The 13,309-nt window shown below is 49.5% G+C and overlaps 6 protein-coding genes and 1 non-coding gene across 7 annotated transcripts; 4 read left to right on the plus strand and 3 right to left on the minus strand.

Annotated features, from left to right (window-relative positions):
• Nucleotides 1-368: 368 nt before the first annotated feature.
• On the plus strand, nt 369-2,323 carry AKAW2_11651S (putative MFS transporter; the record flags this gene model as incomplete). Its single annotated transcript, XM_041684159.1, has 7 exons — nt 369-426; nt 477-565; nt 622-984; nt 1,034-1,189; nt 1,246-1,721; nt 1,771-2,029; nt 2,084-2,323. The coding sequence occupies 7 exons, from the start codon at nt 369-371 to the stop codon at nt 2,321-2,323; spliced, it is 1,641 nt and encodes a 546-aa protein (XP_041538371.1).
• Nucleotides 2,324-2,542: 219 nt separating this feature from the next.
• AKAW2_11652A (nuclear transport factor 2 family protein) lies at nt 2,543-2,989 on the minus strand (the record flags this gene model as incomplete). The annotated part of the gene is made up of 1 exon (XM_041684160.1): nt 2,543-2,989. One exon carries the CDS (start codon nt 2,987-2,989, stop codon nt 2,543-2,545), a length of 447 nt encoding a protein of 148 aa, XP_041538372.1.
• Nucleotides 2,990-3,764: 775 nt separating this feature from the next.
• On the plus strand, nt 3,765-3,835 carry AKAW2_t10037S. Its single transcript has one exon. It is a non-coding gene; the product is annotated as a tRNA-Gly (tRNA).
• A 1,226-nt stretch (nt 3,836-5,061) lies between these two features.
• Nucleotides 5,062-6,845, plus strand: AKAW2_11653S (uncharacterized protein; the record flags this gene model as incomplete). Its single annotated transcript, XM_041684161.1, has 4 exons — nt 5,062-5,125; nt 5,174-6,375; nt 6,428-6,532; nt 6,597-6,845. The coding sequence occupies 4 exons, from the start codon at nt 5,062-5,064 to the stop codon at nt 6,843-6,845; spliced, it is 1,620 nt and encodes a 539-aa protein (XP_041538373.1).
• Nucleotides 6,846-7,163: 318 nt separating this feature from the next.
• AKAW2_11654A (acetamidase/formamidase family protein) lies at nt 7,164-8,691 on the minus strand (the record flags this gene model as incomplete). The annotated part of the gene is made up of 5 exons (XM_041684162.1): nt 7,164-7,742; nt 7,814-8,093; nt 8,189-8,477; nt 8,538-8,556; nt 8,617-8,691. The coding sequence occupies 5 exons, from the start codon at nt 8,689-8,691 to the stop codon at nt 7,164-7,166; spliced, it is 1,242 nt and encodes a 413-aa protein (XP_041538374.1).
• A 484-nt stretch (nt 8,692-9,175) lies between these two features.
• usgS (transmembrane protein UsgS) lies at nt 9,176-10,693 on the minus strand (the record flags this gene model as incomplete). Its single annotated transcript, XM_041684163.1, has 5 exons — nt 9,176-9,532; nt 9,582-9,987; nt 10,035-10,207; nt 10,268-10,374; nt 10,636-10,693. The coding sequence occupies 5 exons, from the start codon at nt 10,691-10,693 to the stop codon at nt 9,176-9,178; spliced, it is 1,101 nt and encodes a 366-aa protein (XP_041538375.1).
• Nucleotides 10,694-11,267: 574 nt separating this feature from the next.
• Nucleotides 11,268-12,896, plus strand: AKAW2_11656S (uncharacterized protein; the record flags this gene model as incomplete). The annotated part of the gene is made up of 1 exon (XM_041684164.1): nt 11,268-12,896. One exon carries the CDS (start codon nt 11,268-11,270, stop codon nt 12,894-12,896), a length of 1,629 nt encoding a protein of 542 aa, XP_041538376.1.
• Nucleotides 12,897-13,309: the final 413 nt, after the last annotated feature.

Consider the following 13,309-nt stretch of genomic DNA (forward strand, 5'->3'; position numbering starts at 1 on the left):
ACTTATCTGTGACTGACTATCTTCGCAATACTCCTCGTGTCTCTTCGTCTCCACCCCTACCTTATCACCTCGGTTATGCTCCATTCAGCCGGTTCTAATTATTTTGCCGCTGGCTTTCGTGAGAGCGTGGCAGACGAGAGAAGGCGAATGATCATCCCCTGTTATCGTGCTTGGCCATACTGATACGCTCGGGATAACCATCCAATCGGACGCCAAAATGGGGTCTTGGAGGGCTCTATATACTTCGACCAGCTCGTACGCAGGTCTAGCATGGTTGCGGCCGCTAGTAGATAGTAACCAGCCTTAAAAGACGCTTCAACCCCCCTCATGGCTGTCTTTCTGCTACCCTATTGACTCACAAAGCCAAAATGGATCGCTCTGATGTTATAGATACCGATGTTCCAGGAACGGTGTACCTGGTTGATGGTAGGCTCTTCCTATAAGCTACAGTTAGTCGGTACTGACATCGAACTCAGCAACGGGGAGCTTGAGAAATGTAGCTCATGCTGGGAATCAGGATGTCCTCCTTATTCCTCAGCCTACATCCTTTTCAGCTGATCCCTTGGTGGGTAGCAGATGAAAGCAGCCCTCTTCCACACGGTTCGTGCTGACCCATGATAGAATTGGCCACTTTACAAGAAATACTGGACCCTGTTCTTGATCTCCATGTATGCATGCGTTAACTCATTTGGGGAGAACAACTGGGGTGCGGCATGGACAACTATATCCGATGATACGGGCGTGAGCCTGAACAATATGAACGGTGGCTCCGCTTTGAACTATCTTATGCTGGGTTTCTTCAATATTATTTGGATCCCCACGGCCATGAGGTACGGACGCAAGATTGTCTATATACTTAGTCTGTTGTTCGTCCTTGGAAGTGGTATCTGGGGTGGCTTCTATGAGGGTGTTTCGCAGTATTACATTATGATGGTGATCAACGGGATCGGAACTGCAGCCTACCAGGCTTTGATCCAGCTGACTGTATGCTATGTTTCTAAGATGCTCGCTTCCGTACGCTAACAGAGCATAGATTTTCGACGTGTTTTTCACTCATGAGCGCGGCCGAATGCTGTCGATCTACATTTTCTTCCAGCAACTCGGATCTATTATCGGGCTGATCTGTGGCGGTTACATTTCTGACGGCATTGGCTGGAGATGGAGCATGCCCATCGTGTCCATAGCATGTGTCAGTGCCCTCGCACCTAATTTCTCTGCTGCAATTAGCCAGCTAAACCTCTATAGGCTGTTTTGATTCTTCTATTCATCTTTACCTTTGATGACACCATGTTCCCGAGGTATCGCTTTTCGGGTGAGACACCTCAGCGATCCACCAAAGGCGAGAACGAGACTTCCCGCACTCCATCTGGCACCCCAACGGCGGAGGAAAAGGATTCCAAGGTTGAACCGCCAATGTCCGTCGTGGAAAGCCGCACTGTCGGGGAGATTGACATGCCTCCGCGAACCTACCTCCAGAAGATGTCTCCAGTTCACTATTTCAAAGACGACAACACAACTTGGTACCAGTACTTCCGACGCCCGTTCTTCCTCTTCGCGTTTCCCAATATTCTTCTAGCTGGTATCCAATTTGCATTTGGCTGCACTGCCGGTATTGTCTCGTTTAATACCATCTCTGAGATCATGACGGAGGCACCTTATAACTGGAGCGCCGGCTCTGCTGGCCTAATCTTCTTGGCAGCACTAGTTGGTAACTTCCTTGGGTATGTATTTAGCCTGATACTCTCATGTGTAATGCTAACCCTCTTATAGCATGGGTATTGGATCACTGTCCGACTGGGTTGTCGTCTTTCTGGCACGTCGCAACAAGGGCTATAAGGAGCCCGAGATGCGTTTATGGACGTATTGTATTCCCCTTGTACTTGCCGCGGTTGGCTATTTCGTCTACGGCTGGGGTGCTACCAAGGGCCTTCACTGGATGTCCATTGCAGTTGGCCTATGTTGCATGATTGCTCAGCAGGTCTCTGCCACCAGTATCGCAACCGCCTACGCGATGGAGTGCTTTGAACAGGTAAGTCATTTACATCCGCGATCCTGGACTTGGTGGCTAATCCTCTCGAATCAGATTTCTGGTGAGCTCGTCATTGTACTGGCCTGCTGTTCATCCATAATCAATTTTGTCATCTCCTTTACGGTGCAAGATTTCATCGACGGCACCAACTACGGCTGGACATTTACCTTCTATGGTATCATGGTTGTCCTGTCCATGGCCGCGGGTGCTCCGATGATAATCTGGGGCAAGGATTGGCGGCGGAAGTGTAAGCCTCGATATGAGAAGTTTTTGGCGGAAACAGGACGTCAGTAGGAACATAGCCAGTTTTCTGTTTGTTAAATGACCTTTATGAATGATTGCATTATATCATTGTAACGTGTATGTTTATTAGCTAGACACACTGAGACTTTGTCAATAAGCAAGAGCACACAACATTCAAATTCAATGCGAACACTACAGCCTAGGAGATTTCGCATAGTCAGCACATATCATAAGTTGATGATTTCCAAAACACGTCTATACTACCCCATCTCACTTCTCCCTAGCACCAGTAACAACCCTAACCCTCTCCACCAAAGGACTCGTATCCAAATAGACCGTGAAAAACCTCATCTTATCCTCATCCACCCTCTTCCCAAAGATCGCCATACCCTGAGCACTAACCACCTTCTTCTCCTCGTCACCTTTCAAAACATAGTCGATGGTCGCCTCCTGATAGATGCGATCAGGAAGAACGTCCACATGGCCAATAGTATGCTTCATGCTCTCCAGGATCGTGGACTGCTCTTTGAAGAAGTTGATAATTGCTTCGTGACCCTTAATTGGAGCATGGCCTGGAAATCTCATCTCACAGTCTGGAGTGTAGAATTTGGAGACGGCGGTGTCGGGGTTGAGTTGGTCGCCTAGGGAGTGGAAGTCTTGGAGCCAGGATTTGGCAGCGTGGAGGGTTTGGTTGGTGGCGGTGTTGATGTTGGACATTGTTTCTTGGGGTGGGATGGATGGATGTCAATTTGAGAGCTATGGTAGTAAAGGTAGATGATGGTTCTGGTTGCTGTTCAACATTGTGTAGGATTGGGGGGTGGGATCTAGGTAGGGATGTTTTATATGTGGTGTTGATTTGTGGTTATCATTCTCACTCAGTATGACGAGGAGCTTTGGGATGTGCTGATTGGTGTATTATGGTGTTGCTCGTTGTTGATTTATAATGGGTTTTCTGATGCTGCTGTGCGCTTATGCGCTGATAGTATGGGATAGCTTTGGAGTTCAGGGAAGCTGAACTACGAGAAATTTCAGACGAGACTGGAACACAGTTTGCAAGACTACTCTTGACAGAACAGGAAGTGGCGTATACCCTCATAGAAAAACTATGAGCCTACTAAGTATATGAAGGTCATACTGAAATAAATTAGTTGCTGATAAAGCAATCCCGTGCATGGGTGCTAAGTATCCGGCCGGTAGATATCATTGGTGCTTCGGTAAGACTCATCATGATTCTTATGGTAGCCATATTGACTAGGGTATGGTCCTGTCGCACCAGGTACATCGCATGAAGAGTACATGATCCTGGTAGGAAACATAACAGAACAGCATGGAGTTGTAGCAAAGTCACCTACTACTGTGACTGCGAGAGAATTAAATATATCAACACCGTACCTTTGTACGCAGGATATTGACGGCACATTTCGCTCTTATTTCCATAAGAGAGCGGAAAATATAAGCAGCGAATCAGATAACGCAGTGGTTAGCCGCTTCAGCATCATTGGTCTAGTGGTAGAATTCATCGTTGCCATCGATGAGGCCCGTGTTCGATTCACGGATGATGCACTATCTTTTTCTTTTTGCACTTTTTGCTTGCTGCCCCAAGTTACTCTCGGCTATTGTCTTCTCTCAGACACATCCAACTTGAAGAACCTAGCTTTATCGTAATCAACAGTTCCATCGATTATGCATGTTATTGTCATATTCCGTTTCCCGTCGCATATCTTCTATCTCCTCCATGCCAAGGTGCTTCTCCACAGAGAAAGAACCAGCCTGTCTCTCCAATCCCTTGCTCTCTTCTAGCTCCAATATATAATTATTGCCCAATGAGGCAGGTGAACGCACACTTTAATGACTGCGTCCTTATCATGGCGATGGACTGTCAACATACTAATTCCTTCCATCTCTGACGACCTGACATAATGATCATCTACTCGCCTGGCTACAACGTCTAAACTACAGCAGTCTTCTTGGCCAGTAAGCGAACTCACTTAGGTGAGCACCGGTTCCAAGCTGGAGCTGGACGACCTTATGATCTTAGAAGAATTCAAGCAGTACTCTATATGAACTTGGTTGATAACCGTGATGCGAAGGTGTGCTGGCACTACTGCAAACCAGCCTGACAATGTTATCACGCTCTCTCCAATGGTGATAAGATGATCATTGAAAAGGAAATCCGTCGTTTAGATTGTGGATCTCATCAAGTCCGACATGTTCAAGCTTCAACGGCAGAGAAGTGTTTAGCGATCACCATCATGCATCTGCATCCTGAATGGTCACGCGGAGCCCAAAAGCAGAGTACCGGCAACACTTTCTTCATTGAGTAAGACCAACAGTCCGTGCGCTTTCTTTATCTATTTCAGATGCTACAAACTCGCATTTGAAGAGCTTCCATCTGTCTGGACTCAGGGTCTCAACGGCATTAATACCACTGGCTAGATGCCGGAACACTCCTTGCACCTTTACCGAAATTATCTGTTGCACTGTTATCCAATGCTCTTCTTCCGCGAAATGCTACTCTGTGATAGGACCACATGACGCATCCATCAAATAGTGAGCTATTATCGGTACTTGCTTTTCTCCGCTTGGCAACCCCGCTTGAAGAACTCCAACGGGCTGTTATCTCTGATTACTCTCCTGCATTCCCGAGCGATAAGCCTCGCTGAAATGGAGAAGAAGTACAAGAGAGAAGATACTGCGGGATGTGAATATAATGATAAGATCTGTGTATCCCACGCTTCGGTGGCTACATCACGACGGGGAACTTGACTTGCCTTAACATCACATTTGGAATGTCGAATGGTCAGAGTGAGCAGGAGCCCATCTGGGCTCCGGGCACAGTCACCCTCGAAGATAGTAAGAACAATTTCTTATGAGTGCACGTACAGGACTGACCACAGGTAGTACACGGCAGCAGTGTGGTCCTATTCCCTACTCCTTCTAACGACCCGGATGATCCTCTTAATTGGTCCAAGGCACGGAAGGCTCTCAACTATACTTTTGTTAGCCTATTTGTCCTCTTCACCTTCGTGGAGCTAGACATTGGTTTTACCGCATGGGGTCCGATGGAAACAGAGCTTGGCTTCACGGTAGACCAGCTCAATGCCGGTACGGCGACCAATTACGGTGGTCTTGCTGTGGGGTGCTTCTTCCTGCTTCCTCTCGCTCGAAAATATGGTCGCCGCCCTATCTATATCTTCTCCTCGGCGTTGCAGCTGGCTGCGAGCGTGTGGAATGCCAAAACCTATACCTTCGGTGACTATATCGGAGGGATGCTGATTTCCGGCCTGGGGGGTGCTATTAGCGAGATTATCGTACAGATGACTGTCGCAGATCTTTTCTTTGTCCACCAACATGCCACCATGAACGGATTATTCGTACTCTTCCAGTCAGTCGGAGCATTTCTGGGGCCTGTCGCCTCAGGATACGTCGTGGAATCCCAAGGCTGGCGCTGGGGATGGTGGTGGTGTGTGATATTCTTCGCCGTCATGCTACTTTGTGTGATTTTTCTTTTCGAAGAATCGAAGTTTATTCCCATTCTGAATGCCCAGGAAGTTATTCCAGATGTGCAGACATCCGGTGTAGAAGAACCTGAGTGCTCTCAGGCTTCTAAAGGAAGACTGTCATCTGATGACAAGAAGGGATTTGAACGGTCCGTGGAAATATGTGCCACACCGCGGCCTGGAAGCGAGCCAAAGACCTACCTTCAGAGAATGGCCCTCGTCACACCGTCTGATGAATCTATATGGCCTCATGTGTGGCAGCCAGTTGTCATTCTATTTACTTTTCCAGCAGTGACATATACTGCACTTACATATGGCTCCACCCTGTGCTGGTTCGCAGTCATGACATCTTTACAAGCGACATATATGATTCTTCCGCCATATAATTTTAGCTCAGTCGGAATCGGTTTGATGAATGTTGCCCCATTTATTGGAAGCCTGTTAGGCTTTCCAATCTCAGGCTATCTGAGTGACAAGTCCATCCTTTGGCTTTCGAAGAGAAACAACGGCATATACGAGCCGGAGATGCGACTTTGGCTTTCGCTCCCTATAATAGCTTTGGGTCCAGGATCTATACTGATGTTTGGACTTGGACTTGCCTATGTACGTTCCTAGTACCCCGTACATCTCCAGTATTGTGCTAATCTCATCATAGGGCTCTCACTGGGTTGTACTAGCAGTTGGCTATGGTTTCTTTGGGTTTGTTCTTTCTTGCAGCAGTGGTATCTCACTATCATATCTTATGGATTGCTATCAGGATGTGAGTACATCGAATGTCCTCTTTGAGTAAGTATAATCTGGCATCTAACGCAAATGTATGATAGATCGTTGGCGACACTCTGGTCGGCGTAGTCTTCATGCGAAATGTGATCGCTGTCATTGTTCTTTTCACTTTGACACCTTGGGTTAATGGAATGGGTATGCAGAACCTGCATATCTTGATTGCAGTCGTGGCATTTTTCATCTATTCGATTCCAATTCCCCTGCTAATCTGGGGGAAGAGAGCGCGGATTGCTACTGCATCGACTTATCGGAGAATGGCAGAGAATCAGAGCGACAATCGGGCGGTCTGACATACAAGCTATCTTTGAGACAAGAGTTTGTAGACTATAGGGATCTATATATGTACACAGGGCCATACGCAATGTAGCAGTGCAATACCAATCCTTTGATAAGCTTACATTATAGCATTGTATAAGCTCTTAGTCTGGGATAGGATATTGCTCAATTCAACTCAATATTTACTCTCGACTTGAAAGTCATTGACCTTCCAGTGCATTTGGCCTGCACCCCAACGCACGACTTACAATCACACAAGCTTCTCCAATGCGTCCCCCGGCAGCACATACTCCTTCCCTCCCTACACCTCCAAAAACCCCAATTACCACCCACTACTTCGAACTAAACGCACAACTCCCCATATCCAACCTCACCACCTCCGCCTCCGGCCTAACATCGAAATCAAAGATATCCATCGGCACCCCCAGCGTCGTACACGCATTCGGAATATCCACCAATCCCGCAATATGCCCCTGCACCGGCGCACAACTCAACAACAAATAAATCTGATAATCACTATACCCATACCGTCTCAAATACTCAATCACCCTCAAGCAAGTCTGTCTATACGCAACAGTCGCATCAAGATAATGCTGCTTGCCATTTTCATCCACCGAGAATCCCTCAAACGTGAGATATCTCCCCGGACCGAACTGAGGCTCCACAGGCCCCGGGTGGAAAATGGGAGACTTCATTCCCATCTTCTCCATACCCCCTTTGAGAACAGTGAACTTGAGCGTGATTATTCCTGCCATTTCAATCGCCCCGCAGAAGGAGATCTCCCCATCGCCTTGGCTGAAGTGTAAATCGCCCACGGAGAATTTGGCCCCCGGCACGTGTACGGGGAGGTAGACTTTTGAGCCTCGGGAGAGGTTCTTGATGTCGCAGTTGCCGCCGTGTTCGGGACGGCCCTGTAACTTTTGTTAGTATTTGTGTGGGTGTATAGGGGGAGGATAGGAATGAGGAGGATGGGGATTAATACAGGAATAGTCCTCGCTCCCTCCTTCGCTATCTTCGCCTTCAGCTCCTCGTCCGTCGCACTACCAGCATGCGCACTCTTCGGCTCCGGAGGCTTCGCAACGTCCCGTCCAAGGGTAGTATTCGCCGCGATGAGCTCCCCTTCACGACGATTCCACTCCGCCAGAACCTCAGCCGATGGAGCGCACCCCAGTATACCGGGGTGAATGAGGCCCGCGAATCGCACGTGCGGGATGTGGCGCGAGGAGCAGAAGATTCCTTCGAAGTCCCAGATGGCTTTTGCGCTGCACATATCCATCACATCAGCAATTTTTTTTTTTGAATCTCTCACACATAAGATACCGAGTTTAAAAGGAAAAGAGAAAGAGGAATATCATACGCATCCGGATAAATCTCATCCAAAAACCCACCCCCATTACTCTTCTCAAACACACCCGTGAATCCCCAGGGCTGGTCCTCAAAGGGCTGCACATCTTGGATCTCGACCAGGAGGACATCGCCGGGCTCTGCAGTCTCGATTTCAAATGGGCCGGAGAGGTAGTGGATCTGAGTGAGATCGACGTTCTTAATGTCGTCGGCGGAGTCGTTGTTTTTGATTTGCCCGCCGGTCCAGTCGAGACATTCGATTTTGACTACTTCGTTGTTGGCGATTTTGGCGTAGGAGGGGACTGTTAATTTCCATTATATATTAGAGAGGTGAGTGGTATAGAGGGGGGGTGGAATAGTACCGTCTGGGTGCCATCTGTTCTATAGAGGAGAATGAAGGTTAGTGCTACTACTATGCTTCTACACTGTTTATGAACTTACGTGGAGGCCAGGCTGCTCCCAAGCTGGCTTGTTCAGATCGACTGAGAGAGCTGTGCGGATCTTCTTGTGACCCATGGTGAAGTCGTGCTGATGTTGATGATGATTGTGATACTAATTGATAGATGGATGAATAGGTGGGAAGAGGTAAGATGGGACAACTTCCCCTCAGCGTGGGAACCACTCATTAATACTACCAGATAAACCAAACTAAAGCGATGCAACCAACCCCTCAATTCATGGCACCCGAAACTTCCCCTCACGAACTGGTCCAACTTTGTTTATCACCAGACCGAATAGGAATTACGGAAATCCCCCCCTGCTCCGGTTATCTTATCAGGGCTGACGCGCTTATCAGCGGGGAAAAGGATATGCTTTGATTCCACGGCTGTCTTTTGAGTCTATGATAACGATAATAACCCCGAACCTAAAAAAAAATAAGGTGCGTGCAATGCATGCATGCACTATGCAGAAAACCTAAGTGTACAGTCTCGGTTTCCATAAACCAACTTTTGTACGTCGAACTCCACTCCTCCGAACAACTCATCCCTGGGCGGCTCGCTTACTCGAATTTCCGACCCGGCACCTCGGGCGCCTTGGGCTTTTCCTCCTCTGGAGCCTTGTTTAGCTGGTCGATATTGTCCAGCGACAGGCGCAGGAACTCGTGCTTGTTCTTCCAGGTCACCTGGGTCTCTGCGAAGCCCTCCTTCTCGGACGGGGCCGGCGGGGGATCCGTGACCTTGGTGACGAGGTACGCTGTGGCGGCTTGCGCAACGCCGTACAGGAGGACTCCGATGAAGGGAGTCTTCAGCACAATTGTAAAGGCAAAGGCAAAACCGAACAGGACACCCTGACGGTCGGCAAACCAGCGGTTTCTCTGTTCGGGGGTGAAGGGAACGCGGCTAAAGTAGGGGTCGAGCTAGTTGTCCATTAGCATGGTTTTCTGGAAAATGTGGCTGGAAACTTACCATCTCACGCATCAGGGTGCGAGAGGCGTAGAAGCTGTGCAGGAAGGAAACAACGTAGCTTTTCGGGAAGATAAAACCGGCTCCGAAGATGACAGCCGCAGGGGTAGTGCCCACAGCATCCTTGAAGGCGAAGAAGGAAGCTGCTGGAGTGGCAAAGCGTCCGACAACAGGCACAAGCGACAAGATGGACACGCCCAGGAGCAGGGCGGCTCTCTGGCCGGACCTCCTAAGGAACACCATGATTCTTTCCTTGGCCGACTTCTTCGGCGCGGTGGACTTGACCTTGCCCTCACCGGCGTTGTACATGGAGAGGTTCGGGTAGTACATGGCACGCAGAGTGCTCGGGTCCTCTGCCTTGTGCTTATCGACATAGGTCGTGTCCACCCATTTCAACGATTCCATGAAGCTAATCAATCAGCACGTGCACACTGCGTGTAGGGATAGTTGGCTTACATTTCATCCAATGTCGGAGTGATGTACCGCATCAACGACATGATGAGGAAGGGGACATGAAGGACAGACTTGGAGAGGAAGTCGAGACCCTCAATGAGGGAATCGTCCCAAGTGACACTCTCGAGGTCGACAATCCATGAGATGAACCAAAGTCCTATCTTTAGTGCAATGATCTATAGCCGCTTTGTCAGTCTCGAAGCTGTCAAGCGGGTAGCTAGAAGATAGTCACATACGGGAATCTGGATGAGGAGCTCGACACCCACACCGACAGCGACAGCAAAGGCAGCCTGCCGGAAGTGGTCGTATTTAAAGAGATCGGGGTTCCGCAATGCGCGGACGGCTGTCCAGCTAAGTTAGCAGCGGGTAAAGTAGTACTCGTGCCGTGTTTCCCCATTGAACCATGCGGGTAGCTAGCCAGCCATGGCTGTCGATCATGGAACTAGGGAACTCGGCCGTGCTGAGCCATTGACATTCAGCACCACGCAGACCCCTATAATCCCACATCTGCCGCACCCCCTTTTACGCAAGGCGAAAGAAGTCGCGCAGCCATTGGCTTTCTGGAAGTCCAAGAACTCGAGTAGGCAAAAGGGGCCGGACTTACTGGCAACCACCGTCAGCTGAGCACCGCGAATCACGGCGTTATGATCGAAGTTTCCCATGATGCACACCCAAGAGACTCTCGAGTACTTTTGAAGATCAGGGACCGTTTAGCAGAAAGGGAGCATCGTACTATTTATAGTTGTGCGTTGGCTGCCGAGGGGGAAACAGCCACAGGCAACCACATATTGCTTAGGGAATGACGCGCGGGTACGATAGCGATCAATTCCGACTGGCTGAGCAGCCGCCAGACGCCAGGCCATCAGCCGCCGGTCCCACTCTGCGGCGTAGGGCAGGTGACCGGCGCATGACTGCCTCAGGCCACGATCAGTCCCCGCTGGGTTAGACCCGATTGGGGCAATTCCATACTTTTGCCATGAATTTATTGAGTTCGAACCAAGTTGGGAAGGGTCACTCGCTGGGAATTCCCCCGTCCATTATCTCACCACCCCAGCTTCTCGTCTCTCGTTTGACCTCATTCCACACCCACCCCCCTGCTGATCGTCTTTCCTTATCCCTTACTATTCGCATTCACTTGCTATCTTTTTCATCTATATCCTACCTAATCCTGTCCCTTATACAGTTTTCAATGTAATCCATCTCCTTTCTCACCTTCCTTAATCCCCATGATCGAGAATGTCTGATACCTCGGATGCGCCACTACCCCAGACCCAATCCCTTCGCCGGTCTGCGACTCTTCCTTCCAAACTGATTACCAGACCCCGGCGACAATCCGAGTCGCTGAGGCCCTCGGAGAACGATCTCTTCTACCACCCTTCTGCCAAAGTCGTCCATTTTGCCCCTAGAGCGCTCGCCCCAATCCCCTCCAGTACTGCGCCCTCCGACTTCGACTATCCTGTTGATACTGTTGAGACACTTCCTTGGAGGTCCCCTACTGAACGAACGGTCGCTCTCGGCCCGCTTCGCCTGGAGAATGTCCACGGCCTTACTGTCTTCCTCAAGTGCGGCAATGTCGTCCATGCCATCCTCAAGAACTCGCAATGTTGGTGTGTCGACGGCGAGTCAACCTTTGTCTTGCGCATTCGCCCTCTGACGTACTATCGCATCGAACTCCCCGCCGACACCGACCACAACAAGGTCTTAGTCACGGAGATGAAAAATGTTCTGCCCAGGGTTCTCCGTTACGAAATGACACCATGCCCCTTCAAGAGAGGTTTCACTGTTGAGATACCAGAGGAGGCTAAGGCGCCCAGGAGGAAGAGAGCATGGCGACCCAAAGGTCGTCGCGAAAGTGCCCCAATCAGTTCAGTCTACTACCACGGACTGTCCAAGTCGAAGGAGGACCTCACAAAAGACCCAGTCAGTGCCGGGGAAGATACGGATGGCGAGGCGACGGATGACAGCGGCTTTTCGACCAAGGCCAGTAACAGTGCCAGTAACAGTACTATCTTGGAGACTATTCCGGATGACAATGAAACTCCGGAAGCACCTCAGACATTCGAACAGGTGGATTCACCCAAGCGCCCAGACCCAGAACCCGAACAGAATTTCCAGACCTTGCTGGCAAGGTTTGAAGACAAACCCAAACAACAGGTTGATCCTGAAACAACGTTTTCATCGAGCGTTGAATCCTTCCACTCCCTTGGACCATCGTTATCTACATTACCCGAACTTGACGCCTGCTCTACGCCTACATCGACCGAGGGCACTGAGCAGTTCCAATCTGACCACAGTGACACTCATTCGCCGCCTGAAGAACAGCCCTTCCAAGAAACAGAGCGCTCGAGAGACAGACTATCAGTGTATGTTGACTGCTGGGATGACTTGTCGTCCGCATCGCACGATATGCCTGGAGCCTTCCACGAGCGCGAAATCAAGCCGATTCCGACCAAAGTCCCTGACGTTCAACGTCCAGTCGCACCCCGCACCGGAAGTACCGACTCGAACCCCAACCTCAGCAGCATGAGCATCGAATTCCGCCGACGCTCCAAAGCATCCCTTGAGCGCGAAGTGTCCCCTATGCCACCTGCATCGTCTTTGGCAGTTGCAAGACCCGAGAAACATGATGCGGCGTCGCTTATTCATAAAACCGCCACACTTGTCCTGGTTCCCCCGATCCAGCTACTTGTTGTTCTCATCCACATCGCCGCGCGCATTGTCATCGGCCCAGCCTTGGAATCCGCGATGGGGGAACTGAACCGGAAGATTGAGTACGAGGTTGACCATGCCCAGGACACTGTGGATGACTTCGATTTGCCTCTCCCTGACCGATCCGGGGTGTCTGCGGATGAGAACTCCAACTGATTTGCATCAAACCATTTGTCTCGCCATCTACATTCATTCTACACTTTTTGTATACTCCTGTATTCTGCATCTGATGACACTTGCGATTCCCTCTGATGTCCTTTCTTTCCCCACGATGACGCATTTGTATGATCTCATTATTTCTGTCTTATTAGTCGGCATCTGTACGGTTGTGGGTGGACTGTCTTTTGATTCACACCGGACAAGCACCATAATTTGATCACCTGTATTCTAGCGAAGTAGTTAATCTATTGATACTATACCATCAGCTGAAAACCAATCCCATTCAACATACCTACAACATATACATCGAAGCATAATCCCTTATATCAAATAAAAGTGAGCTAGAACAATCCCACAAACGCCCATAATGCATCCATCCATCAACCACCCCCAATGACCCCCCAAACTAG

Source organism: Aspergillus luchuensis, chromosome 1 (assembly GCF_016861625.1).
Source record: "Aspergillus luchuensis IFO 4308 DNA, chromosome 1, nearly complete sequence".
NCBI lineage: Eukaryota > Fungi > Ascomycota > Eurotiomycetes > Eurotiales > Aspergillaceae > Aspergillus > Aspergillus luchuensis.